At 44.0% G+C, this 26,829-nt stretch overlaps 1 protein-coding gene across 1 annotated transcript in view; it reads right to left on the bottom strand.

Moving 5' to 3' along the window:
* Nucleotides 1–26,829, bottom strand: part of NID1 (nidogen 1) — a 91,598-nt gene that overhangs the window by 53,907 nt on the left and 10,862 nt on the right. The window contains exons 2-5 of the mRNA XM_061161426.1: nucleotides 10,356–10,655; nucleotides 7,859–8,085; nucleotides 4,961–5,334; nucleotides 389–538 (exon numbers count right to left, since the gene is read on the bottom strand). Coding sequence (XP_061017409.1) covers nucleotides 389–538; nucleotides 4,961–5,334; nucleotides 7,859–8,085; nucleotides 10,356–10,655 — 1,051 coding nt within the window. The remainder of the gene's footprint in view (nucleotides 1–388; nucleotides 539–4,960; nucleotides 5,335–7,858; nucleotides 8,086–10,355; nucleotides 10,656–26,829) is intronic.

The raw sequence follows: 26,829 nt of genomic DNA, 5'->3' as shown, positions 1-26,829 counted from the left end.
AAGTCTGAATGATGCCAAAAGAAGAGGTTTGAAAGAAATGGAGGAAAACGAGGGGGGCTGACAATTCATGGTCCAGGTTGCATAATTTCAACATTTCAGCCTGAAGATGGGTTCTCAACAGTCATCATTTCAGAGATGGAGAAACACCACAGGAAGGAAAGAGACCTCCCCTTATTAGTAAAAAGGGCATTCCCCAGGACCGCCCCTCACCCCCATAGAGAAACAGAGCGAGAACGAGGAGTGAGAGATGAAATATCACTGCCCAGCTGAAACCACCACCGACCTTTAGAGATCTGGGTAAAGGCAAGATTTCAAAACAAGCACAAAAACAAAATCTCCACTCCTCCCTTTTCTCCCCCTTAAAAAGGATCAGAGAAAGGCACAGTACCTTCCGCAACACACTGCCGGCCATTCCCCGTGTAGCCAGCAACACAGCGGCAACAGAAGCCGGTGGCAAAGTCCCTGCACTGCGCGTGCACAGAGCACTGGTGTCTGTTGGTGGCGCACGTCTGCCGGGAGTCCGTGTTGTAGCTGAACACTGCTCGGAGAGAACACAGCACACCAGTGAGCGCTTCGCCGGACTCGGGATGAGGGGGCTTTAGAACACTGCACCCCCGAGTGTGCAAGACTGCGCAGGCCGTTCAGACACGGGGCTCTCTACCTGCAGAGACGTCTGCTCAGGCCCTTCAGACACAGGGCTCTCTACCTGCAGAGACGTCCGCTCAGGCCCTCCAGACACAGGGCTCTCTACCTGCAGAGACGTCGGCTCAGGCCCTTCAGACACAGGGCTCTCTACCTGCAGAGATGTCTGCGCAGGCCCTTCAGACACAGGGCTCTCTACCTGCAAAGACGTCTGCGCAGGCCCTTCAGACACAGGGCTCTCTACCTGCAGAGACATCTGCGCAGGCCGTTCAGACACAGGGCTCTCTACCTGCAGAGACGTCTGCTCAGGCCCTTCAGACACAGGGCTCTCTACCTGTAGCCACTTAACTAGTACAGTGGTTCCATCACTCAATCATTGAGGCATGTAGGTCTAAAAGGAGTTTGAGAAATCACATAGGTGAATTATTACTATTTTAATTTTTACCTTTTGGCTGTGCCATGAGGGATGTGGGATTTTAGTTTCCTGACTAGGGATTGAACCTGCTCCCCTCGAGATGGATGCATGGAGTCTTAACCACTGGACTGCCAGGGAAGTCGCAAGGGTGAATTTTTTTTAAATGCTATAATCCAATGTCCTTGGTATCAATGAATCAATATTGGGTGATAGCTGTCCAATGTCAATCTTAATATGGCATCCATCAAACATCATCAGATATGCATCAGACTGACCTTTCTAATAAAAACAGCATCAAATTTGGATGCAGACGTTAAAATATTTTAAAATTATTTTTTTATCGTGGTAAAATACATATAACACAAAATGTGCCATTTTAATGAGCTTAAAGTATTTTAAACTTGTTGGCCCCATTGTTCTCACCAGGGGGTAAGTCAGAAGCTCTTAGAGTTAAAAGCTGGTTTATTCCTCAGTCATACCTGCTCTAACAGCCTTTGGCCCAAGAAACATGAATTTCTCCCTAGTGCAAATGGTTCTCCCGCCAAGGTTGCTTTTATTAGAATGATGAGCAAGCTCATTAAACTTAAAAATCCAAAGCACACTAATTTGGAATGAATTCAAAAGCACAAGAAGGGATGAACTTTTGGAGGGGATAATGACCCAATTTATAATTGTTATGAGTGAAAATAACAGTAAAGTTTGACCCCAGGTAGATTCCAGGAGTTCTACACACCCAGAAGGGAATTTCCTGGATGTATACATGGCATTTGGAGTCAAAGACACTTGGGCCCTGAGCTGAACGCATGTGATGCTACTGATTGCTTAAGCTCAGCTCCCAGTGGGTCTGTTATGGCTGATATATCTGTGGATGACTATTCAAATAACACCAGGAATGCACTGCTGGCTACAGAAGACCAACCTTTCTAATAAAAACAGTGAAATAACTGGGATTAAGGGCAGAGAAAGATCTCTTTTAAACACAGTTGGGGTTCAGATCTAGGCTTTTTGTTGTTGTTGTTACCAGTACCAACTAATATATTACCATGAGTTGTTGGGACTAGCTATGCTCTCATTTCAAAGTGATGGCTTCACAAATGAGAATTTCAGAGACACCTATGTGGTGTGAAAGCAGGATGAGACTCAAAACTCAACATGCATGCACACATGCTAAGTCACTTCAGTTGTGTCTGAATTTTTGCTGACTCTGACTATAGCTCACCAGGCTCTGTCCATGGGATTCTCTAGACAAGAATACTGGAGTGGGTTGCCATGCCCTCTTCCGGGGGATCTTCCCGACCCAGGCATCAAACCCGCCTCTCTTACATCTCCTGCATTGGCAGGTGGGTTCTTTACCACTCTGGAGTTTCCCTGGTGGATCTGACAGTAAAGAGTCTGTCTGCAATGCAGGAAACCTGGGTTCGATCCCTGGGTCGGGAAGATCACCTGGAGGAAGGCATGGCAACCCACTCCAGTATTCTTGCCTGGAGAATTTCATGGACAGAGGAGCCTGGCAGCCTATAGTCGCCAGGGGTCGCAAAGAGTTGGACACGACTAAGCGATTAACACTTTCTTTACCACTAGCACCACCTGAGAAGCCCTCAAAACTCAACATATGCAAATAAACATGCGCATGACCTATCCTAGAGAGATCACTCTGAGATCCAGCTGTAAGATCCACATGCTAGATGTCAGCATCACCCCGGGAAATCCAGGGTGCCATGTGTGTAAGGGGAGCCCTGAGACATGAACCCAGGTCCTCATCATGTCACTAAACGTCACCTCTCCATCTCTGTGCCTCAGAAGGAAGTAAGCACACTTCTCTGGCCACCAAATCCTGCCCATGCTTTGGGATACTTGATAAGAATAAACATTTATGGCAATTGCTATGAGACAAACCACAACAAGTAAGGAGAAATAAAAATGGGTGAATAACGTGGAATGGGGTAGATTTTTCTTTTTTGAGTGTGATTATTTATTATTAGCTTCTACTACATTTCTTCAAGGTTTTCAAGTGTGGGAAATCTGACTTTGTCTATCTTAAATTCTTTTTTGGGGGGGAGAGTAGGGTTTTTTTTTTTTCTTTTTTTTTTTAAGAGTAGGTTTTTTGAGGGCCTTATGATAACTTCATAGTAGAAACAATCATAGTTAAGTATCATTTAAAGGCTTGGGCCAGCCCCTTGACAGGAATATTACTGGTCAACCTGAAGGGCAAAAATAAAAAAAGAACACAGTCTAGTTCCAATGTCTTTTATAAGACAATTCAAAGCATGCTGGAATTCAAATGGTACACTTGAAAATGCTACATTTTCCTCTGAAACTAGCAAAAATATGATACATTCAGTTCAGTTCACTTCAGTATCTCAGTCCTGTCTGACTCTTTGCAACCCCATGGACTGCAACACGCCAGGCTTCCTGGTCTAGCAACAACTCTCAGAGCTTGCTCAAACTCATGTCCATTGAGTCAGCAATGCCAACCATCTCATACTCTGTCGTTCCCTTCTCCTCCTGCCTTTAATCTTTCCCAGCATCAGGGTCTTTTCCAATGAGTCACTTCTTCACATCAGGTGGCCAAAGTATTGGAGCTTCAGCTTTAGCATCAGTCCTTCCAATGAATATTCAGGACTGATCTCCTTTAGGATGGACCGGTTGAATCTGTTTGTTGTCCAAAGGACTCTCAAGAGTCTTCTCCAACACCACAGTTCAAAAGCATCAATTCTTTGGCGCTCAGCTTTCTTTATAGTCCAACTCTCACATTCGTACATGACTACTGGAAAAACCATAGCTTTGACTAGACGGACCTTTGTTGGCAAAGTAATGTCTCTGCTTTTTAGTATGCTGTCTAGGTTGGTCGTAGCTTTTCTTCCAAGGAGCAAGCATCTTTTAATTTCAAGGCTGCAATCACCATCTGAAGTGATTTTGGAGCCAAAGAAAATAAAGTCTGTCACTGTTTCCATTGTTTCCCCATCTATTTGCCATGAAGTCATGGTCTGATATATTGATTTGGCCAAAAAGTTAAGTTTGCTTGGGTTTTTCCATAACATCTTATGGAAAAAACAGACGTTGTACTTTAAAACCATCCTCGAAAAGTAGATCCGGTTATTTTGTATTTTTAATGTTCACAAACTCTGAAACTGACTGGAGCCTGGAGGAAAAATAATCAACCATCCTCCTTCCATAAACCAAGAGGAAATAAATGTCAAAGATAAACCATGTCAACAGAGGAACTTCTAAAATGTTTTTTCAGGTGGGTGAGTATATTGCTGATCTCAGAAATCACAAATAAGGAAGGAAATCTGACTTTCAAACTAATTCTAAAGCACTTTTCTCTTTAAAACACACACAAAAAGAACAATAGGAAACTTGAAAGAGGACGCATTCTACACTCTTCCTAACCCCAGCCCTAACTCTGGATCCCTAACCCCAGCCCTAACTCTGGATCCCTAACCCCAGCCCTAACTCTGGATCCCTAACCCCAGCCCTAACTCTGGATCCCTTGGTCTTTGCAGCCTTTGGGTCCCTCCACCCGTGTTCTGGTGGCTCCAGTGGTAAAGAATATGCCTTCAACGTGGGAGGGCTGGGTTCAATCCCTGGGTCAGGAGGATCCCCTATAGAAGGGTATGGCTACCCACTTCAGCATTCTTGCCTGGAGAATTCCATGGACAGAGGAACCTGGCAGGCCACAGTTCACGGGGTCGCAAAGAGTTGGACACAACTGAGCAGCTAATACTTTCACTTCTCACTTCACTCATGCTTTGTAGCCATAAGTTCCACCCCCTCCTTTTCCAGGCTCTCATCCTTACAAACTTCCAAATAATGCACACAGCTGACAACCCCCAGCAACGCTCCCCTGTGTGGAAACGCAAATATCCAACAACATACCACCTGCCACACAAATGGCCTTACCGATTCCTGTTTCCTCGACTTCGTCCACATCTATGACCTGTGGCTGCTGCTGGGGAAACCTCTCCCCGGGTAGCTGGAAAGACCTGGTCCTCTCCGTGGGAGGTGTGAGGGGTCTCTCAGTAGCCATGCGGCGGGGGGAGAGGTCACTGGGTGTGTTGTACGTGCCACTGTCTCCCCTTCTTGGGGCCTCATAAGGGAAGGATGTAGTAACCACGTCCTCCAGGCCCAGATGCGTCACTGAGTCATAATCCTCATCGTCATACTCTGCTCCATCATCCAGTCCCAGGTTCACGTCCGCGGGGACCACGCCACTGGCCGTGGCCGGACTCCCAATCTCAAACACCCAGACGCCCTGTTGCCCAGAGTTGCTGCTCCTAGAAGGAAGGACAGGCTTCTTGGAAACAGGCCAGCAACCTACCAACAGCCCCCACCAACCAAGCAGAAGGAGCCCCGGAGATCCATGTCAATTCAAACCCCATGGCCTGCTACTGCCCACAGCCTTGGTGGAGGATAGGTGAGCAGATGTGGTCCTGTCTGTTCCTCACAGAGCTGAGAACATCCAGCAGGATATGGTGAAGCTATATCCAGTGGGCCCAACCCCAGCAAAGGCTTCTTCTCAGCCACTCCAGAGGCATGCTCAGGGATATTTTCAGACTTTAAAATGTGTTTATACAAATTGCTCATCAGTATGAGCAACCTGTTGACTGGATTTGTGTGCATTTTTTTCCCATTATGCTCTTTCTGGGGACATGCTGTGATATGAGAGTATTTGGTCTTTGTCTCTGGTTCTGGCATATAACCCCTAAGGTCCTTGTAATCTCTGGAGTGATAAGAATGCCTTTTTGTATGCTAATGAGATGACTAGTGGCTCGGGACCCTGGGTAGCTTCAGAAAGGCGGTTGGTCACTAGGAAGACCAAGGCATGATTATAGGGTTGGAATTTTCAGCCCCACACCCTGACTTCCAGGAAGGGGGTGGGGAAGTGGGGTTGGAGATTAGTTAATCACCAATGGCCAATGATTTAATCAATCATGCCTATGCAATAAAAATTCCTAAGTTATCAGGTTGACAGAGCTCTTGGACTGGTGGACACAGTTGAAGTGTGCTAGGAGGGTGGTGTGCCCAGAGAGGGCATGGAAGCCCCTTACCTCCTCCTCCCCTCATACCTTGCCCCTTGCCCTATGTATCTCTTCTATTTGGCTGTTCCTGAGTTGTATCCTTTATAATAAACTAGTAATAGTCAGTGAAGTACTTCCCTGAATTCTGTGAGCCTTTCTAGCAAATTATCAAACCTGAGCAGGGAGTCATGGAGACCCCAATTTATAGCTGGTTAATAGGAAGTGTAGGCAGCAACTTGGGACTTTCAAGGGATGTCTGAAGGGGGGGCAGCCTTGCAGGAGTGAGCCCTTAAGCTGTGAGGTCTGTGCTGATTCTAAGCAGTTAGTGTCAGAACTGAATTAAGTTATAGGATACCCAGTTGGTATCTGAAGAGTTGAAGAATTAGTTGATAAGAGGGGAAAAAACCATGCATTTAGTGTCAAAAGTTATGAGTGAAAACAGGACAGACTTGGTTTATTAGAAATCCTAACACTGTTGGCTGTGGAACCTTGGACAGGTCTCAGTTAACCTTTTTATGCTCAGAGGGTATAGTAAAATGCAAATGATATTCAGAATCTAAGGGCATTTTATAGTTATAAAATACAATAGCCCTAATCTCTGCCTCTTACACTACCATTTTTACTGTTCTGATACTGTTTTACTATCAGAAATTGTACAAAGTGACCAGATTTTATGATAGAAAGAAGGGACATACATTATTCAATGGAGAACATTGAGCAAAAGACTGGACTGGGACAGGGAATGAGAAATCAAGAAAGTCCTGCAGAAATTGGATGTCTAATCAGTCTGTCTACCTGGGACTTGAGTAAAGGCAGTGATGCTTGAACCAGCTTATAAAAAATCAAATTATATAAACTTACAATTAAACAAACTATATTAAAAAGCTATCCCATATGAATTATGTTCCTATTAGCTATGTTCTTGAAGTTATCTGGATCTACTGCACCTCTAGGGTGAGAATACTATATAATGGTTCACCTTTTCTCAACCTCCGGGTGAGTGACATGATGTAACAGCTGAAAACCGGCCATGGTAGACATATTTATACCACGGAAATAGGCAAATGCTATAAATGAGTGAGGGCTTCCCCAACCTGCATAAAGTCAGTTGTTAAATATTTACCAGTACATTATCAAAAGGTAGAGGAGTTTCAGACTCCACTGACAAAATGAAATTGGGGGGAGGAGGTGCTTCCTTTTTTAAAGAATAATTAAGTTTAATTATTAGAAAAAGAAGTCTGAGCTTTCCCCCCTTTTGCCAAATTCTACAAAATAGGCCAAGAGAGCACTGTTTCTATCATAACAACATTCCCAGCCCCAGTCAGTGTAGGGAAAAACCCTCTCAGCCATGGATTCATAGCAAGAGATAGTTTTGAATAATTTGTATTTCTAACTTTATAGAAGACATGATAAAACTGTTTCAAATGAAAATGATATCTAAAAACTTGGATGCCTTTCATTCTAAGAGTATATTCCCTGAATTCATCAGGAGAAAAGTACTACATAATATAAAAACTATACACAAAATTTAAACTTTTTGTTTGTTTTTGGTCACACTGCACGGCTTAAAGGATTTTAATTCCCCAACCAGGGATTGAACCTGGGCGGTTGGCAGTGAGAATGCAGAGTCCTAACCAGTGAACTTGCAGCAAAGTCCCCTACAGAATTTAAATCCACATTTTTAGGTGATATTCTATAAAGCCCATTACATTATTCTTATAAAACAGTCAGTTGAGAATCTTATTAAAGGAAGAATCTACTGAAGAATAAAAAAGCATACTTGGCCAGATTTCCAATTGATTCTCTGTCATTAGCAAATATATTATAAGCGCCGTCACTCTTCCATATCAATCCTACTAAACCTTGGCTGAAAGCAACCACCGCAGGAACCTGGTTCTCCTCCTTCTTTGAGAACGTCGTGTAGAATTGCAGACCATCCTCAGGATAAAGGAAAATGGCATAGGTGCTGGAATCAGAGGAGGCCAGAATGGACTGGAATGTGTTTCTCTGCAAAGATGAGTTAAGATTCAGTTACTCAGGATCTTAAACTGTGCTATTCACCAGACTACATATAAAAAATACAGAGATGGCACTATTTGCACCTTATTCTAAAGAAATATTTTTGTAGCAAGGACAGTATTCCAGGATAATTCCACTTAAATATCTCTAAGGCTACGTCAACATGAAATTTTCTAATTAGCCAATGAATACCTTCTGCCTAACTGTGACCCTAGGGTTAACCAAAAATTATAGAGATGCTACCTCTCTCTCTCAAGCAAATTTGCAAATTCTTATCCCCAGAAATTGTTTACACAGTCATTAAACATATTGAACCACATTTATTATTTAGTTTATTGAGCCCAGGCACTGTTCAGTGAGAAAGAACATGAGCTTTGGGAGAAAACAGATCTGAATCCAACTCCTTGCCCTCATCATTGGCTGAGTGACCTTGGGCATGTTACTTAACCTCTCTGAACCTTGACTTCTGAATCTGTAAAATGGAGAGAAAATCACCTACTGCACAGAAATGTTAGGAGGACTATGTGAGCCAGCACATGAGAATCGGGCAGAGAACGTATTCCTTCACGTTAGTACCTTTCCTGGGTGCGAGACATGGCCCCAAGCACTGTGAAGACGAAGGATAAAAATACATGATCCCGGCACTTGAGAATTTAACAGTTTAGGTGGGAAGACTGACATCTGAACAAAACATTCCCAAACTAAAGCATGGATTCTGTAACCGAGCTGCGTGCAGGCAGAGTGCCCAGGGCTGGAAGGGGCGGGGGCAGAGGAGGCTGAGTGAACAAGCAGGCGCTCAACGCGAGCAGTGAGGGTCAGGGAGAGGCCATCACAAGCAGAGCACAACCAGCGCATGAGGCTGTGGCTGAAACAAGCAAGCAAAAAGCCTCATCAGGGGATTGCAAACAATCTGGTCCAGCTGCTACAGGGGGGACTGGAGAAGTCAGGATGAGAGGGGACTGGACCCTTGAGGCAGGCAAGAGCTCTGTACAATGGGTCGGGCAGTTATTACTCAAGTAAAGAGGATGCACACTTGAGAAATTTAAGGTTTTATTTTATTGATTTATTTTTTGCCATGCCATGTGGCATGTGGGATCTTAGTTCCACCAGGGAAGGAATCCATGCCCCCGTCATGGACGCATGGAATCTCAACCACTGGACCATCAGGGAAGTCCCAAGAAACTGAAGGTTTTAAACAGTTTTCAAGCATGCCACTCAGGCGGGTATAGGTGCCAAAGCAAAACGTGTCAGATTTCTCCAAAGTGTGCTCTCTGGGATGCAATGTCTTATTTGGGAGGGAAAACGGCACAGCCAAGAGGTTTAGGGCTGACTAAATTAAACTAAGGTAAGCAGGTTTCCATACTGTAGGGCTTTCCAGACTGAGACACCAAGAGGGACCTATAGTTTTAGCATCTCCCAAACTTATTTGGCCCAAGGAGTCTTTTTCCTCAAGGACTGTCTGTAGGACCAGTATTCTGTGGTACACACGTTGGGAACCACCAGCCTGGAACATTTCCTCCATTTAAAGATGCTTTTGGACCTTTCAAGTTGTACTCTACCCTGTCATGCTATAAAAGTTAAATAATGGTGGAGTGAATTTATTTTTCCAAGGAGAAACTGAAGCATGTCCTAAAGGCTCACTTCAGATCTAGAGATGGGCTTCTTGACCTGCTCAAATATTCCCCGTCTAAGTGCAGGTCCAAGCTCTACACAGCCTAACATCTTTCCCAACCACTGAATCTACAGAAACCGCAGCCCTGGTTATAAAGAAACCTGTGTCCTGAACCATTCACATGGTACAAATAGATGGTGGGGGGTTTGTCCCCCCAACTAGAACTTGGGTCTTGTCTTTAGTTCTTCACATCTCTTGGGACTGCTTTATTATTTTATCACTGCATATTCATAAACTCATAATAAATTCTCTGTCTAGAAACCACCTCCCATTATCTACCACCCAAAGTAAGAGCAGCTAGGGCTGTAATTTATCAACTCTGTCCTTGCCATGTGGCTAGTTATCTCAGGGATCTTGGCTTTCTTTACATTGGATCATCATTACAACACAGATTTAGGTAGCCCTGTGGATACGATTTTGGACATTTCAGACCTGCAATAAATAGCTTATTAGATTTTGCTTTGGATGTCCTATCTTTATCAATCGCATGGATGTGGTGTACATCAGAGTAGCACAAACCAGAAGACCAAAGTGTGCAAAGCCAACGTGTTAGACTATTTGCCCCTGTGCCTGGACGGGTGCTTACCTTGCCTTCCAGCGCGGGGTCCTTGCTAGGCCCTTGGTAGGGAGCCACGGATTCCCAAGTGACAACCACCGCACTATTGGGCTTGAAAGAGACTTCTGGGAACCCTCTCTGGACACACTCCGCAGCCAGCTGAGTGACAGAGGGAGACAAGTCTTCCCGATAGTAGACCTTCCCCAGGCCATCTGTTGTGTCCAAGTCCGCCAGGAAAGGGGCGACTGCTCCAAAGGTTGGTGGGAAGGGTCCAGGGTGGGTTTCTTTGGCTGGGGGTTCACTCATGGCAATGATGCCATTTGTGGTGACCTGTAAAAAAACCAAGCATCATTAAAAGGAGTGCAGAGACTTAGAACCAAATTTGGTGCATGCTCAGTCATGTCCAATTCTTTATGACCCTATGGGACTATAGCCCACCAGGCTCCTCTGGCCATGGGATTCTCCAGGCAAGAACACTGGAGCAGGTTGCCATTTCCTGACCCAGGGATCAAACCCACATCTCCTGCATCTCCTGCACTGGCAGAGGGATTCTTTACCACTGAGCCACTGGGGAAGCCCAACCAAATATTGGGAACCACCTAGATACCCATCAACAAGAGAACAGGTAAATAAATTTTGGTCTTAGCATATAGTGGAATACTCTGCAGTGATTTTTAAAAATACACAAAACAACATGAGTGAATCTCGCAAGTATTAAGCTGAGCAAAAGAATCCAGACACAACTGTAGTACATGCTATAAAATTTCACTTATGTGAGATTCGGATACAATAGAACTGGCAAAAGACATGATCTGGACTTACAGAAGTTGGCATTCTCTTCCTAGAGAGGACAGCCTACTGGAAGGAGCAAGGGCAAGAATCACAGACCTTGGGCCTTCCATGGTAATCCAGTGGCTAAGAATCTGCCTTGCAATGCAGGCGACACAGGTTTGATTCAGTTGGGGAACTAAGATCCCACATGCCTCGGAGCAACTAAGCCCTAACACAGCAACTAGAGTGCCCAGGAGCTGCAACTAAGACCTGACCCAACTAAATAAACACATAAATAAAAGAATCACAGGACCTGGCTCTGTCATATGACTTCGGCAAGGGTTCTAAACTTCGAGTCTTAGGCTTCCCATGTGTGTGCTTCGTGGCACAAAAAGCACCATTCAAACATAAGTCATCATCAAAGCCTGCCTTAATTTACTCAACAGATGAACTAATCATGACAAACCAGGGCTGTGCTAGAGCTGTGGGTCCACAAATGGGCACAACCCAGACTCTGCTTTCAAGGCGCCCCCAATCCAGAAGGATGTGGAGGACTAACACAAACAGATGATGAGACAATAAGCAAATGAGAGTCAAGAAGTAAATGTGAATGGGCCACGAGGGTGTTGTTATTTTGAGCAGATTAATGACCTACATCAATAGCTAACATCACTGGATGCTTACCATGTTCCAGACCTCTTATTAATATCTAATCCTCAAAAGAACCCCATAGGAATAGCTATTACCATTTTTTTTAATTCTGAGGGTCATTTTTATTCTAATAAATTTGCTTTTTCCCCAAAATTTTCAAGATAAATGTATTATGTGCATGATCAGAAAACAAAGTTTATATGTAAATAAAAGAATATCAAGATTCCAATGGGAAGCAGGCCAAAGGGTATTTCAAACAGTTTTCAAGAAGAAAGACCAATAAGAGGAACATGTTCCATTTCAACCTCACCAGGTATCAAAAGGTGCCAAGAAAAGCAATACGGTGCTACTCTCAGCTGAGGGTGTTTTTAACAGCCCCGCCAGGCAGATAGCAGGCACAGTGTCTGGGGTCCCAAAGATGTTTGCAATTGAATTTCTTTTAAAATAAGAAAAATGACTATGATAATGAATCAAACATAGATTAACCCTGTCTTTTGCCAATGAAGTTGTCAAACAGAACTTTCACTATTTATCATGGAGGACAGACCCAAGAATAGCTGTTACTATTATCCACATTTTTCTTAGGTGGAAAATAAGGTATTAATAAGTGAATCAATTTGTCCAAAGTTACCAATAAGTGGCAGCACCAGGATTTGAACCCAGGGAGACCAACTCCAAATCGACCCTTCTTAAAATCACTATGTTCACTTAATTCACTTAGTTCATTATGTTCACTTAGTCACTTAATTCAGCCTTCTTGAAACCAGTTATCAGTTACCACTTCTTGAAATCAATTATCATGTTTTTTCTTTTTCTTTTTTTAATCTGCACTGGATCTTCGTTGCTGCACCAGGGCTTTTTCTAGTTGTAGCAAGCAAGGCTACTTTCTAGTTGCAAGGCTTGGGTTTCTCACTGTGGTGGCTTTTCTAGAGTGCAGGCTCAGTAGTTGTGGCATATGGGCTCAGTTTCCCCATGGCATGTGGGATCCTCCAGGACCAGGGATCAAACCCATGTCTCCTGCATTGGCAGGCAAATTCTTAACCACTGGACCACCAGGGAAGTCCAGGTAACACTTCTTGAAACCAGTCTAAAGCCTATGAAAATCCACATTCCCTGGGAAAATGGGGAAGGGACCATATCCCCCCTGGTGGTGGGCATGCTTGGGCCTCCTTGCAAAACCGGGCTTACGATGAGGCTTTGAGCCTCTCCCATATCCTTCCAGGGCTTCCCTGGTGACTCAGTGGTAAAGAATCTGGGGGCAAAGAACACCACACAAGTGGTCTTTTTACTTCTGGAGTCCATTAATTTTTTAAAAAATCCTGAATGCAATGGGAGCGACTTTGCATGTAGCACCCTAGTTTGCACTTCAAGAAGCTACAGACTGGAAGAACAGGAATGCATCGAAGGGAGTTGCAGTTGTTCAGTTGATTAGAAGTCCTGTGAGTTTTCCAGCTGACTTACTTCCCTCCCTCCTCTGCCCATGGCCTTATCACTCAGTCACTTCAGACCTCATTCCTAGAGGGGGCAGAGGCAGACAATAAACTACAACCTGCCAAGAACCAGGTAAAAGGTTCAGCGTTGATGGAGCCACTCTGGGCCCCGGGAAGGGAGAAGAGCAACAGGTTTGGGAGTTACTGTAGACTTAGCAAAACCCTCCCATTTGACCAAAGTTCATGGGCTGTTAAGTATTCAGGTGACATAATTTCCATCACCACCTGGCACCAGCAATGATTTTCTGGAATGCATGGACAGGCTGTAGAGACAGGAGTTGGGGAAGGAGCCTCGTCCAGCTGGTCTCTCGCCCTTTTTGCCTCAACCCCATCCAAACATCTCCCAGCACAAACATCCTGATTGGGTTGCCGTGTGGGAGCGTGGGAAACAGCTCACTTTCTCAAGCCACCAGAAGCTGGCAGTTACCAGCTGCCAGTGGGAAGTGATCACACGGAGACCACATACAGACAACTTGGTTTTAAAAAGCTGTTTTCCAGTGAAATTTAAATCAGGCCAACAGTTTTGAAAACGTTCCTGGTGTCTTTTATTGTTGAGAATCTGGGCACAGGAATGTTCCTATTTTCACAAGAAATGCTTTAGGAATTGAGGTTTTAGACAAGTATCATGAATCCCTGCCTGCAAATACTTTGGACAAAGACCAGATAACGGTCATTAATATTCGCACTATTAGGAAAATTACTTTTCAGCCAGTTTTATGGCACCTTCAACTCACTTCTCTGTGATAATGAAAAAAAGATGTCATATACAGAACATCCTGAAGTTTCGATTCTTAAACGTCTCAGTAAACATTTCTGATTTTGTTTTCTCCAGATGTAACAACTAATGGCAGACTTGATGAACAACGTTCTCTTACATTTGGGTGCCAGTCTCATTTCACAAATCCATCCAGCTTGTAATGCTCCTACTGGACTGGTTCCTTTTCTCAATCTTTTTGAAGTTGAGCAATTCAATAGAAGGGCAGGCGCACAAAAAGAAGGGCCTCAAAGGCCCCTAGTGGACCATGAGGAGCGACTGAGTACAATTGAGACAGGCTGGGACCTGTGACCCTCTACTTGAGCGCCTGCACTTGGACCTGGACAAATGCCTCCCCCAGCAACAGAATACAAGGAAACTATAAAGTACTAAAAATAACCACAGGCAATGGCAGTTGAGACACACTGTGAACAATAAGATACAAAAAAGCCACAAACCAAGGGCCACTTCTGAGGAGCCTGGAGCAAAAGCAGGTAACGGCACATGATCCCTGCACACAGCACCACCACGGGGGCAGGCTGGCCACGCAGGCCTCCCCTTCCGCCCAGCTCACCAATCTGCCTCCGCCCTCACCACATTTAGGGGACCAGTTCACTTCTCTCTAGGAGAGCGAGCAAGGGCACCTGTTTCTTGTTTTTGGCCCCTCATGCTACAGCATGAGTCCCCGTAGAGCCTTGCCTGAGTTTCTTGTCTGGCTTCTTATCAATTTCTATTGATTAAAGAGTCCAAGAACCAGGTGCGTAACACCATCTCCAAGGGGACTAGACTGCAGACCACAGAGAGTCATGCAGTCCCCCTGTCCAGCTGCCCAGGGCTATGCCCATCACCGCCACTGACCCAGCTGCTTAAGCCAAGAAACCTGGCATTCGGCCTTGATTTCTTCCTCTCTTTCATCCCATGTACCGTGCGTCCTGTCTCCGAAGTATACAGCACTTTCTCCATCCCTGAGACCACCAGCACCCTGTTCCCCACCTCTTGCATCCACATAATGGGCTGTTTCTCACATCCTCCAGGGCTCCACTGAAATAACACCTTCTGAGATTTCTTTAGGTAGTACAGTCATTTTCACAATACTGATTCTTCTAAGAACATGGTATATCTCTCTATCTGTTTGTGTCATCTTTGATTTCTTTCATCAGTGTCTAATAATTTTCTGCATACAGGTCTTTAATCCCTTTAGGTAGGTTTATTTCTGGGTATTTTTCAAAAGAACTAGGCCAAAAAATTTCACAATTTGTATGGAAATACAAAAGACCCTGAGTAGCCAAAGGAATCTTGGGAAAGAAAAACGGAACTGGTGGAATCAATCTCCTCGACTTCAGACTATACTACAAAGTCACAGTCATCAAGAGAGTACGGTACTGGCACAAAAAAAACAGAAATATAGACCAATGGAACAAAATAGAAAGCCCAGGGATAAACCATGCACCAATGGGTACCTTATCTTTGACAAAGGAGGAAAGAATATACAATGGAGAAAAGACAACCTCTTCAATAAGTGGTGCTAGGACAACTGGACAGCTACATGTAAAAGACTGAATTAGAACACTTCCTAACACAATACACAAATATAAATTCAAAATGGATTAAAGACTTAAATGTCAGGCCAGAAACTATAAAACTCTTAGAGGAAAACATAGGTAGAACACTCTGACATAAATCAAAGCAATATCCTCTTTGACCCACCTCCTAGTTTAATGGAAATAAAAACAAAAATAAACAAATGGGATCTAATTAAATTTACAAACTTTTGCACAGCAAAGGAAACTATAAACAAGATGAAAAGACAACCCTTAGAACAGGAGAAAATAATTGCAAATTAAACAATCAACAAAGGATTAATTTCCAAAATATATAAGCAGCTCATGCAATTCAATACTAGAAAAACAAGCAATCCAATTTAAAAAATGGGCAGAAGACCTAAGCAGACACTTCTCCAAAGAAGCCATACAGATGGCCAATAAACACATGAAAAGATACTCAATACCGCTCATTATTAGAGAAAGGCAAATCAAAATTACAATGAGGTACCACCTCACACCAGTCAGAATGGCTATCATCAAAAAATCTACGAACTGTAAATGCTGGAGAGGATGTGGAGAAAAGGAAACCTTCTTGCACTGTTGGTGGGTATGTAAATTGATACAGCCACTATGGAGAACAGGATGGAGATTCTTCAAAAAACTAGGAATAAAGCTACCATATGACCCAGCAATCCCACTACTGGGCATATACCCTGAGAAAACCACAATTCTAAAAGACACACATACCCCTTGTGTACATTCAGGCTTCCCAGGTGGCACTAGTGGTAAAGAACCTGCCTGCCAATACAGGAGATGCAGAGAATTGGGTTTGGTCCCTGGGTTGGGAAGATCCTCTGGAGAAGGTAATGGCAACCCACTCCAGTATTCTTGCCTGGAGAATCCCATGGACAGAGGAGTCTGGTGGACTACAGTCCATGGGGTTGCAAAGAGTCGGACACGACAGGAGCAACTTAGCAGCAGCAGCAGTGCCCCGATATTCATTGCAACACTATTTACAATAGCCAGGACATGAAAGCAACCTGAATGAATTTTAACAGATGAATGGATAAGAAGTTATTTTACATATATACAAAGGAATATTACTCAGCCATAAAAAAGAACAAATTTGAATAAGTTGCAGTGAAGTGTATGAACCTAGAGCCTATTAATACAGAGTGAAGTAAGACAGAAAGAGAAAAGCAAATATTGTATGTTAATGCATATATATGGAATCTAGAAAAATGATACTGATGAACCTGTCTGCAGGGAAAGAATGGAGACAGATGTGGAGAATGGACTTGTGGACACAGCAGGGGATGTAGAGGATGTGACAAACTGAGAAAGTACTACTGACATACACACACTACCATCTGTAAAACAGATAACTAGTGGGGAGCGGCTATATAACACAGGGAGCCCAGCCTGGTGCTCCGTGACAACCTAGAGGGGCAGGTGGCAGAGAGGGTGGAGGGGGTGAGGAGAAATGGGTGGTAAGGAGAAGGCTAAAGCAGAAATACATGTGCTAGAAAAATTTGTTTAATTGCTTACACTTCTCCAAACTTACCATGGTGTTTCACCTACTTAGCTGCATAAAAGTTTTTGCGTCTATGGTTCCCTCAGCCCCAAAGATCCTTGCTCAGCTTTCTTCCTTGGCAAAGTCTCATTTCTCCCTGTGAAGCCCTCCTGCCCTCTCCAAGTAGGGTTTACCACCAGCTCCTGAACATCTGCACCTCTCTCTCTTTTGTTGAAAAAAAAAAAAGGAACAAGCAACAATAACAAAAAAGGAAAAAACAAACAAAGAAAAAGACAACAGGCCCAAAATGGAGTCACTTATGCTAAAGCCCCACATTACCAAACTGAGGCTTAATTATAGTTTCCACTATATGGAAAGTTAAATCAGGAACCATCTGATTAGCAGTAGTGAGGTAATCTTCTGGGTAGACTCCTGCTACCCTAAAGAAAAATAACTTTGCAATAATACAACCTACTTTTTTCTTTTGCCAGATAACTTTCCTCTTCCCACTCCCTTCTGCCTAATAAAGGCTTTCACTTCATACAGCTCCTCAGAGCTTCTTTCTATTTGCTAGATTGGATGCTGCCCAATTCAAATCAATTTTTGCTCAAATAAACTCTCAATTTTTTAAAATATATGCCTCAGTTTATCTTTTAACAGTTTGCAAATCAGCACCTTGGAATCCTGACTCAGGTTCCCTGAGTTGCAATGGCAGCAGCACATTCCTTGCTGTAGATTATGTAATAGGGAAGAGCAAATCTGACTCCATATTGGATCTTTCTTTTCCTTTATCCTTTGTATCCTATTGCTTTTGCTACAAGCATGTTGCCTATGGCCTGAAATATACAGGCATTTTCAAGGCCCTGACCTTTAAAGGTGTAACATTTTCCATTCACTAGAGATAAAAAGTTGCAAGACAGAGAATAACAGCTGTCTTGTTGGAAGTTTATAGGGACACTGTCACCAAACCTACATGGAGCACTGTAAGAACAGAGGATTCTCACACCAAAAAGCTTGCAGCAACCAATACCTCTTCCTGTTTGGTATAAAAAACAACCTGACTGGTAACTTGGGGAAGATGGTTTTCTGGGACACAAGTCCACCATCTCCTTGGTCTGCTGACTTTCTGAAAAAGCCACTACTCCTTGCCCCAACCACTCTCATTTACTGCCTTGTCATGAGGTGAGCAGTATGAGCTTGGACTTGGTAACTGTTACATGGCAAAACTCTTGTGAATTTTTTTTGGGGGGGGCTGTGCCATGCGGCTTGTGGAATCTTAGTTCCCTGGCCAGGGATTGAACCTGTGCCCCTTGCAGTGGAAGCTCAGAGTCCTAACCAGTGCACTGCCAGGGAATTGTCAAAACGATTGTAAATTGAATGCATTCCTGAGAAAGTCTGTCTGGATCATTGAGGGCTAAAGTAGTAATAATATTATTGTCTTAGGGTAACTCTCACCAAATACTGCCTAGCTGAGGTTTTTGGCAGAGTAAATAATACATTGCTTCTTTATTGAAAAACAGCCACATCCAGCACATTGACCAATGTAAGTAAATACCTCCCTGAATCTTGCTGACAGTTTACACTGCGAAAAAAGAAGTTCCTTCAGCAAAGGTAATGTTCAGCCTAACGTGTTACTAGCACAACTTAACACCCCTGTACAGAACACGCCTATTCATTCACCCCAAGGACACACCAAACACTAGGCTCTTCATCCAGCTGCACCATCAATTACATCACAAAACGCCCCTGGTGAAAATGCAAGCGCCACGCAGCTAACAGCTGGATCCACTTACCATCCTTTCAACTTTATTGACAGTAAGAAGACGTGGGGCAGAGCACAAACTCACAGCGGAGCAGTGGTCCCCATTTTAAAAAGCACTTCCAATCTCCGTGCATCTTTAAAGTGAGCTTAGAGACACGTGAAGCCTAGGAGAAAGTCAAAGGCAGATACTCCAAACATTAAAATCATGTGTTAGATTTCTCACATTTAAGTGCACACTGAGGCAGTGAAACAACATCCATCTTTTTTGGCTTCAATGAGCCTAGTAGCAGAACCTCAGGGCAGAAAGCAGCCTGCAACTACTGAGGGGAAAGCCTTCTTTAGAACAGATGCGGTTAAGAATCCTTGAGGCAGGCACAAATAAGAAACAAATGGGCCCATTTTAGAAATGCAAATAGCCGTACTGGGAAGACAATGAAATTGGTAGGAGTTGCAAAAGTAACCTCCACTGGGTGGCTGGGATGCTCACAGGGTTACGGGCAGTGGCTGCAGTTTCCTTACTGGTCTGGGAGGTAACCAAGCTGACTTTGGGCCAAGATTTGATCGTAAAAGTCCCGCATGAGGTCAACACTCTCCTGCGAGGGGACCCCCATAAATGGCTGTCAACATCCCGGATTACTCAATACCAGGGACTGTTGTGTGAGAACCCCCATGTTACTACTGAGCCTTGTCAGGCCCTGAATCTGGCCACTCTCTCTCTTGTGGGAGAAGGTGGGCCCTCACATGACTGAAAGGAAATATGTCAGCAGACCTGACTTGAGACACCAGCCAACCCCGGACCCAGATTTGGTCCTGCACACCAATGGCGCCAGGCTGGTGAAATGAGGACAAGGACTGTCGGGATGTGCAGTAGTCATGGAAGAAACCATCGTTGAGGCTAGCTCTCTGCCAACACACTGGTCCACTCAACGGGCTGAACTATATACTCTAATCCGGGCCCTCCAGCTGTCAAAAGGTAAGAAGACAAACATTTACACAGACTCCAGGTATGCTTTTGCCACACTACAGGGCTCTGTAAGAGGAGAGAGGCCTTTGACAGCTAGTGAAAAAGATATTAAAAATAAGGAAGAAATTAAGACCCTGTTAGATGCTGCCTGGGAACCAGAAAGGGTTGCAGTCTTACACTGCTGAGGACATCAAAAAGAGGATGCCCCCTGGGCTCAGGGAACACACTGGCAGATAAGACTGCTAAACAAGCAGCCGAGGGCTTGGGAGTGACAAGTGAAGCCCCTATTAAAGCTCTCATATTGGCGGAGCTGCCTGAGCTAACGCTGGAGTCTCCAAAATACACTGAAGCCCAAAACCAACTAGCCAAAGCAGAGGGGCCATTAAGACTGAAAAGGGATGGTGGGAATTGCCAAGTGGTAAATTATTGGTACCAGAGGAGCTGGCACCCACTCTGGTAAGCCAAACACACCAAGCGACCCATCTAGGCCATGATAAACTGGAAGAGCTAATTCGAAAATATTTCTTGTTCCCCGCCTCTCTTCCTTCTGCAGGACAAAATCTCAGAACTGCACTGCCTGCTCACAGGTCCATGCTGCTTCTCGGCACAGACAGAAACCTCCAGGGATTCAGGTAAAAGGCACGCTGCCCTTTGAACATCTGGAAGTGGACTTCACTGAAATGAAACCTCACCGACACTACTATTACCTGCTGGTCATAGTATGTATGCTCTCAGGATGGGTAGAAGCCTTTCCTACCCAGACTGAAAGAGCATCAAAAGTAGCCAGTTGTCTGCTTAGGGAAATAGTTCCCAGATTTGGATTTCCTACCAGCACTGGATCAGACAATGGCCTGGCTTTCGTAACTGATTTAGTATAACAAGTAAGCAAAACTTAAAACATCAAGTCGAAATTACATACAGCATATAGGCTCCAGAGTTCTGGGACGGTGGAAGGAACCAACTGGACACTTAAAGAGACACTCTCCAAGTGGATCTTAGAGACTGACTGCTCCTGGGTGGGCTTGCTGCCGACGGCTCTGCTCAGACTCAGGATGACCCCACAGTCCCACGGCTCTTCTCTGTACAAAATTAAGTATGGGAGGCCCCCTCCCATAATAAAACAGGTGTCAACAAATTTGCCTCAGCTAAGGGGAGATGAGATTTCACAGCAGATGGAATTGGGTAAGGTAATAAATCAGGTACCTAAGTTTGTGCAAGAAAGGGCGCCATTCCCCCTTGGGGAGGAGACTCACGAATCTGTGCCCGGGGATCAGGTGTGGTCAAGGACTGGACTCACGACTCCTTGGCCCCACACTGGAGGGGTCCGTGCACTGTTGTTCTAAGCAGCCCGACTGCGGTTAAGGCTGCAGGTGTCACCGCCTGGGTCCACCACGTGAGGGTGAGGAGCGCATACCATGCAGACCTGGAGGACGCCGAGGGGACCACACAAAGGACCCCACTGATCCCCGGGAAACCAAGATCATCTTACAGAAGAAAAAGAGATGAAGCGCTACAATCAACTGCTGCTACAAGGACTTGCTGGTATCATCTTGAGACTAACCATAGTTTCAGCACAAGGAAGGACCTGTGCTATAATTAAAGTTGAATGTTGTGCATATATTCCTGATTTATCTGGCTATATATCAGCCTCCCTAAATGACATGAAAGGTCAGGTAAAAGTTATGTCTGATGATGGTCTTCCTTTTTGAACTTCAGTCCTATCTTGGGTGAAGGGTGATTGGTGGAAAACTATATTTACCATTGTGGCTCAGAGGTTAAAGTGTCTGCCTGCAATGCGGGAGACCTGGGTTCGATCCCTGGGTCGGGAAGGTCCCCTGGAAAAGGAAATGGCAACCCACTCCAGTATTTTTGCCTGGAGAATCCCATGGATGGAGGAGCCTGGTAGGCCACATGAGTCCATGGGGTCGCAAAGAGTCGGACACGACTGAGCAACTTCACTCACTTCACTCAGTTGCCTTGATAGCTCTGCTTTGTGGACCCTTCATTTTACAACGTATTGTGAACTTGGTAACCCAAAGGTTGATGTCGTTCTCCCAAACTGAAGGTCGAAGAGTCAGGGTGCAATATATCCCTATGAATGATGCTCATACTCTGAGGTAAGAGCATCAAGAGGGGGGAATGAAGGAGGAAACAGACAGAACAGGCTCCATCTTGAAAGCAGGACTCCATCTTGGGCCGGACTGTGGCCTTTGAGCTATATGCCCAGTATCTATGGAAACGACATACCTACTGGAACCAGGCCCCCCGGATGGAAGAGCCCCAGGGCTCATACTTAGACTCTCTGTTGCCTAAAAGAATACCCTAATTATCTGTGTAACCAAATAGAATCATAAATTCTATTATGCTTATTGGGGTATGACCACAGGCCTATTGATAATTGTCCACTGTTAACTACCTAGGCTTAAGGCATATGAATCATGGGTTAACTTTGATTGTATCTTTCTTTTCCTTTGTTCAGACTAGTTTCAGGGAATTTGGGGAGGTGGGTTTGGGCACGTACACTTAGGGTATATAGGATTTTCAGCAAAACTGGTCAAGGTCCTTGGCTAAGTGGAGACTCTGCCTTGGGCCCTCTGGTGTAATAAACTGCACTCCACTATTTGCATTGTCCTTCTGAGTGAGTTTGTTTCCCAGAACGTGTGGGAACATGGGAGTCTTAGCCACCGGACCACCAAGAAACCCCTGACCCACTTTTGTGGTATTTGACAGTTTACAAAGCATTTTTACTCCAGATATCACAGTGGATCTAATAAGTGCTCAGTTGCTCAGTCGTGTCCAACTCTTTGCGGCCGCATGGACTGTAGCCTGCCAGGCTCCTCTGTCCATGGAATTTTCCCAGCAAGAATACCAGAGTGGGTTGTCATTTCCTACTCCAGGGGATCTTCCCGACCCAGGGATCAAAACTGCATCTCTTGTGTCTCACTGCATTGGCAGGCAGATTCAATATCATATTCATCTTTCACTTGAGAAAAAAATGAATTTCCGTTTATAAGACTTGCCTAAGATCATACACTAGAAGTGCCAGAACAAAACTCTTGAGTCTAAACTGCAAATGTTTTCTCTTAACCCCACTGAGCCAGGGAAATGACTCTGGCTTGAATTCAAACAGAAACAAAAGGATTAGCAGATTAAAAACAAGGGGCAACCTAGGGGTAATAGTTAAAAGATGAGCCAATGTTTTAAACTTAATCCAGCTAATGCCTAATGAGAGGCTCTGGATCAGTTAGCCATTTCTTCTGCAGGGAATTACTACTGAGACATTGAAAAGTGGCTGGGAGTCTTTAAATTTTAACTTCTGATGTGTCTATCACAGAAGAGGTAGAAGTGTCCTTCCGCATTCCAGAACAGTAGGTGATCAGGGAAGGGAAGAGAAGGACCTTGTCCAAACCGGCAGTCTCTGGGGAGAAGCCTGCCTCTCTACCACCTCCGATGAAGAAATCAGAAGTTTACCTGTGCTGACTAGGGCACCAGGATTCCCTGAACTTGGATTATATCAACCCCTAATTTGAACATCAAATATTACAAAGAAAGAATTAAGCACTCATCTGCCTTTCCAGAATGAACGGTTAGGTGAGTGTATTCTCCTTGGTTCTGTCTGGTCACAACAAAGATTTGGAGTGATGGACATTAAAGCCCCCTCGGCGTGTCACAGCTCTCAGGTCTTGGACAGACCGTGTTATAGCTCTCAGGTCTTGAACAGACTGTGTCATAGCTCTTAGACAAATCAGTGTTACAGCTCCGTGTTACAGCTCTATTTTATTTAGATAATAGCAGGAAAATCCATCCTCGAGGCGTGAGGGCATGTCGACCCAAATACACAAAGAGAAGAGCGCCCCAACACACGGGAGAGAGAGAGACCCCCCCAGCCCTTTGGCTCCTCTTTTTATATGTTTCCCCTCCCCACCTCCCCACCCCCGGCCTGCCCTATGTAAACTGGCTTAGCCAGGAGTGCTGTTTGTTCTAACTGAAGTCCTCACTCTGGTCCTCGGACCTTCCTTTGTTCTATTTTCATGGGCTTTTCCCTTCCTTGTCTTTTAGCCACTGCCATTTTGGACTCCTGTTTTCTATTCTAACTACCTAACAGAACCCCAGTATAACCCCAAAGCCCCATTTGATGAAGGACTTTCACTTCACTCACTTCACACGTGAAGTCAGCTAATGATGTATTAACTGAAAGAATGCTAGAAACCAACAAAGGCAACAAGCCAACAGCAAGACAAAATAGAACACCATTTTGCAACCCTTAATTAAGTAATTGATATAGGCAAAGATTATCAATAGTTGCTAAAGACATTAAGTGAAAAGTTGGTGGGCAAGAGGACAGCTGTGTAAAATCAAAGTATCACCCCATTGCTTGCCCTCTGCTCACAAGGGGGAAAATGTAACCCAACAGACATGATCTAAGCTGTCATCACCTTAACACAAGTAGCTAACAGAGTAAGCAGACATCACTTGTCTCCTGATGTTATACAGTGTGACATACACAGCTTCATTTATGAAATATTCTTGTTAAATGTTTAACTTACTCATCAATGAAAATACGAACCCAGTTAAAAATGAGCAAGGGATATGAACAGATGTTTCTCCAAAGCAGATATACAAATAGCCAATAAGGACATGAAAAGATGCTCAACATCATTAACATCAGTTCAGTTCAGTTCAGTCGCTCAGTCGTGTCCGACTCTTTGCGACCCCATGAACTGCAGCACGCCAGGCCTCCCTGTCCATCACCAACTCCCAGAGTTTACCCAAACTCATGTCCATTGAGTCAGTGATGACATCCAGCCATCTCATCCTCCGTTGTCCCCTTGTCCTCCTGCCCCCAACCCCTCCCAGCATCAGGGTCTTCTCCAATGAGTCAACTCTTTGCACAAGGTGGCCAAAGTATTGGAGTTTCAGCTTCAGCATCAGTCCTTCTAATGAACACCCAGGACTGATCTCCTTTAGGATGGACTAGTTGGATCTCCTTGCAGTCCAAGGGACTCTCAAGAGTCTTCTCCAACACCACAGTTCAAAAGCATCAATTCTTCAGTGCTCAGCTTTCTTCACAGTCAAACTCTCACATCCATACATGACCACTGGAAAAACCATAGCCTTGACTAGATGGACATTTGTTGGCAAAGTAATGTCTCTGCTTTTTAATATGCTATCTAGGTTGGTCATAACTTTCCTTCCAAGGAGTAAGTGTCTTTTAATTTCATGGCTGCAATCACCATTTGCAGTGATTTTGGAGCCCAAAAAAATGAAGTCTGATACTGTTTCCACTGTTTCCCCATCTATTTGCCATGAAGTGATGGGACCGGATGCCATGATCTTAGTTTTCTTAATGTTGAGCTTTAAGCCAACTTTTTCACTCTCCTCCTTCACTTTCATCAAGAGGCTTTTTAGTTGCTCTTCACTCTCTGCCATAAGGATGGTGTCATCTGCATATCTGAGATTATTGGTATTTCTCCTGGCAATCTTGATTCCAGCGTGTGCTTCTTCCAGCCCAGCATTTCTCATGATGTACTCTGCATATGTTAAATAAGTAGGGTGACAATATACAGTCTTGACATACTCCTTTTCCTCATTAGCATCAGGGACATGCAAATCAAAAGCACAATGAGATACCACATTATACCCACTAGAACAGCTAAAATCATAAAGTCAGATAACAACAAGTGTTGAGGATGATATGGAGAAACTGGAACCCTCATACATTGTTGATGGGAATGTTAAATGGTACAGCTTCTTTTAAAACTGGTTTGACAGTTCATCAAAATGTTAAACATAGAGTTATCATAAGATCTAGCAATTCCACTCCTAGGTTTATCTAAGAGACCTAAAAGCAGATGTCCACACAAAACCTGGACACGACGTTCATAGCAGCATTATTCCTAGCAGCCAGAAAGGAGAAACAAGCTGAATATCCATGAGCCTATAGATGGACAAATTAAACAACAGAATATTATTCAGTCATAGAACCGGGAACTGACATGTACTGCCAAGTGGACAAGCCTCGAAAATGTTATGCTGGGCAAGAGAAGCCTGTCACAAAAGATGACATGTTGTATGATTCTATTTATGTGAAAAGTCCAGAGCAGACACGTCCATAGAGACGGACAGTAGATAGTGGTTTCCAGGGGCTGGGGGAGGTGGGGAGAGATGGGAATGATTGCTAAAGGTTACTGGGTCTGTTTGGGTGGAGGTGTGAGCAAAATATTCCAGAGTTAGACCATGATGACGGTTGCACAATTCCCTGGGATATGCAAAACCATTGAATTGTACACTGTAAAGGGGCGAATTTTATAGTACGTAAATTATATCTCCTAAGGCTGCTATTTAGAAAATCAAGGAAGTGTACAAAACAAGAGGGAAAGTGTACATACATATGTTTGTACATTTGAGAATCTCTCTGCGAGGAGATAAAAAATTCATGAATAATAATTGTCTCTGGGGAGAGAACAATGGGGCTGAAGGCCAGGCTAGTAAGAAAACTTAACACTGTTTTTGTGAGTTTTTTTTAACCATTTGCACTGTCTTACTATTCCCCAAGTTAATTTGAAAATAAAATTCTACCTTTTTTAACAAAAACAAGAACCTGAATATTTCCAAAATTACCAGTTTTCAGAAATTACAGAGATGCAAAAACAGGCTAGACTACATTACAAAAAATAGCTAAATGCAGAAAATAGGGCATTATATATGACAATAAGCAGTGACACTTAAATAACTTGATAAATTAAAAGTAGGGAGAGGATTGGTAAAATTAAAAGAGACTAAAGAGTCAAATGCAGCACTTGTCATTCTTTGGTCCCCAGTCCGAACAATTCTAGCTTATAAAGACAGCTTTGGGGATATCAGAGATTTGATATGGACAGGCATAAATTGAAAATAGGAAATTATTATTGATTTTGTTTCTGTTATTATTGATTTTGTTAGGGCTTCCCTGGTGGCTCAGGCAGTAAAGAATCTGCCTGTAATGCAGGAGACCCAGGTTTGATCCCTGGATTGGGAAAATCCACTGGAGGAGGAAATGGCAACCCACTCCAATA

This window comes from Dama dama, chromosome 15, assembly GCF_033118175.1.
Source record: "Dama dama isolate Ldn47 chromosome 15, ASM3311817v1, whole genome shotgun sequence".
In the NCBI taxonomy this organism is placed as follows: Eukaryota; Metazoa; Chordata; class Mammalia; order Artiodactyla; family Cervidae; genus Dama; species Dama dama.
Note: the sequence above shows the minus strand (reverse complement) of the source record. Positions and strands in the feature narration are given on the sequence as shown.